Raw genomic sequence first — 2,360 nt, 5'->3', positions numbered from 1 at the left:
AAAAAAAATCAATGAGTCAATATATATTTGTTTTATAATGTACCTCTCTCAGTGATGGAAAGGACTACAATAATTTCTGTAACTATTCTTCAAAATAATATACCTGCTCCAGTATCCAATTAATGTAATTATTAATCAAAATGACTTCTTTGTAAAATATTAAGAGTCTAGACATGGCGTATTATTGTGTGTTGTATTTTTAGATCTTCCAGTTCAATTCAAAACACAGTAAAAGAGGGGCCCCTGAAAATGACCATCTAGAGACAGACCATGGCAAATATCCAGGAACCATTCCTAACGGAACGGAGCTAGCATGAGCTGAGATCATTCTTTAGCCTTGGAGGAAAAAAAAAAAAAAAAGATGTTTTTAGGAAGAGATTTCCAAAGGGATTATGAGTTACTCTTCACAAACAATACAGAGGATTTCCAGTATGCATCGTGCTTTTGACGAGAGCTGCGCCTCCATGGCTCCTTCGTGGAGCCAATCAACGTCATTTCGTAACTCCTTCCATAAGGGGAAATCATGATGGGGAAAAGTGCCTTTGATAATAGCAAACAATAGCTGTTTGTACACTGAGCAGAATTACAGTAAACCTGGTGGCCAAACGGTCTCTTACAGCATGCCTTTATACATCTGACACAGACATTGAATTAGCACCAGCAGTGGACAGCGTACTTAGGAAAGACATCATACTAATGGTGGTACTGGAAATGTTATTGCTTTCCCTACCTTGGGAAACAGCAGAGGTATGGAGGTGAAGTAATGAAAATGATGCACTTTTTGGAGTCTCAGGGATCTTTAAATCTATGTTGAATGTGTATGTGAAGTTAAATTGGTATGCTATACTAAAGCCATGAAGAGGTTGAATGGATAGGATAGAATCCAGGACAGAAAGGGGATGAATTTTCAGACAGTCCTCTAATGGACTTGAAATGGTCACGTTGTTAAATGGATCCAAGGTCAGGCTCCGCTCGTTATGTCAAGGAGCACATCCAGGTCCTTTCTTTTTGCAGGTACCTTCTTGTTACAGCATCCACACCGAGACTTCTGAGAGGTCAGTACGAGTCACTTTATTGGTCTGGGTCTTAGCAGACTTCAAAAACACCTGCTAAACAGATGTATCTTGCCCAGAGAGGCTGTGGATGCCCCATGCCCGGAGGTGTTTTGAGGCCAAGTTAGATGAGACCCTGAGCAACCCGACCTGGCGGGTGGCATCCCTGTCTGTGGCAGGGGTTGGGACTGGGTGATCTCTGAGGTCCCTTCCCACCCAAACCATTCTCTGATTTTATTTTCTTATGCTTTTTGGTTGTAAGACACACCAAAATTGTGAAAATAGGCTTTTAATTGAAACTAACTTTTTAAAAACATGATGATTGTATGTAAGAAATGCCATCAGTCCTTGGCGTGCCCACACCACTAAAGCCCGATCTCCAACCCCTGGTTTTCAGAAGTTCATTTTTTGTCTGGTTTCTGGGCTCCGTGTGAGGAGATTTTTAAACTGAGCAGATAGGAACCACAGAGCATCAGGTGTGCACACCCACGTGGAGCTACCCAGGGCGGTGATACGGGCTTCTAGGCGTCAGGCAGCAGCCCGCAGCGCTGAGGTGACGGACCCGGGCAGGCCCGTGGCGGACAAGCCCCGGGGGCTCCACACAGCTCCCCCCGGCCGAGCCCCAGCCCCTCGCGCCCCCCGGGGCCGGCCGAGCCCCAAAATGGCGCCGAGACCCCTCGGGGCCCTGCCGCGGGCTCGAGGCGCGCCGCGCGCCGCCTGCCCTCACGCGGCACGCGGCGGGCGGGCCCACCGCCCCTCCCGCGGGGGGGGGGGAATCGGGGCAAGGGGGTGGTGAGGAGGAGGCGGCCGCTAGCCCCCCGCCTGCCGCCGCTAATGGTCTGCTCTGCCAGGCGGGGTGGCAGCCACCCTCCTGCTGCCACCCCGCGTGGTTAGCTCCTCCGCGGGCGGGCAATGCCGCTGTTCCCCCCCCGCTGTCCCCGCGTTGGTTCGGTCCGCCCCGCCCCGCCCCGCCCCGCCCCGCCCCGCCCGCCGGGCAGCCAGACGCACGAGCGGGCAGAGGGAATCCCCACCGCCCAGCTCTCGCGAGACTCCCCTCTCTCCCCTCTACCCAGCGCCGCGCGCTCTCGCGAGACCTCGGCGGTTCCCACGCCGGGGCTGTTGTGTCTGAGGGGAGAGCCCGGGCGCTGAGTGGGCGGCGCGCGCGTGTGTCTCCCGTGCTCGGCGCATGCGCGCTGCCGTCCCGGGGAGGGGAGGCGTAAGGGGAGCGGGGAGGGGGGGAGGCAGCTCTCGCGAGAGTAGGAGTTTTGGCGAGAGTTTGTGGAAGATGGCGCCTGTTGTGACAGGGTA

At 53.6% G+C, this 2,360-nt stretch overlaps 1 protein-coding gene across 3 annotated transcripts in view; it reads left to right on the top strand.

Annotated features, from left to right (window-relative positions):
- The window catches only part of RBPJ (recombination signal binding protein for immunoglobulin kappa J region), a 151,525-nt gene that overhangs the window by 84,897 nt on the left and 64,268 nt on the right, over positions 1-2,360 (top strand). Inside the window, exon 1 of one of the 3 annotated variants that reach the window (XM_035324761.1) lies at positions 2,292-2,357. The exons of the other annotated variants lie outside the window; for them this stretch is intronic. Coding sequence (XP_035180652.1) covers positions 2,338-2,357 — 20 coding nt within the window. The 5' untranslated portion in view covers positions 2,292-2,337. Of the gene's footprint in view, positions 1-2,291; positions 2,358-2,360 lie in introns of those variants that run through there. 3 annotated transcript variants of the gene reach the window in all.

Source organism: Oxyura jamaicensis, chromosome 4 (genome assembly GCF_011077185.1).
Source record: "Oxyura jamaicensis isolate SHBP4307 breed ruddy duck chromosome 4, BPBGC_Ojam_1.0, whole genome shotgun sequence".
Taxonomy (NCBI): Eukaryota; Metazoa; Chordata; class Aves; order Anseriformes; family Anatidae; genus Oxyura; species Oxyura jamaicensis.
Note: the sequence above shows the minus strand (reverse complement) of the source record. Positions and strands in the feature narration are given on the sequence as shown.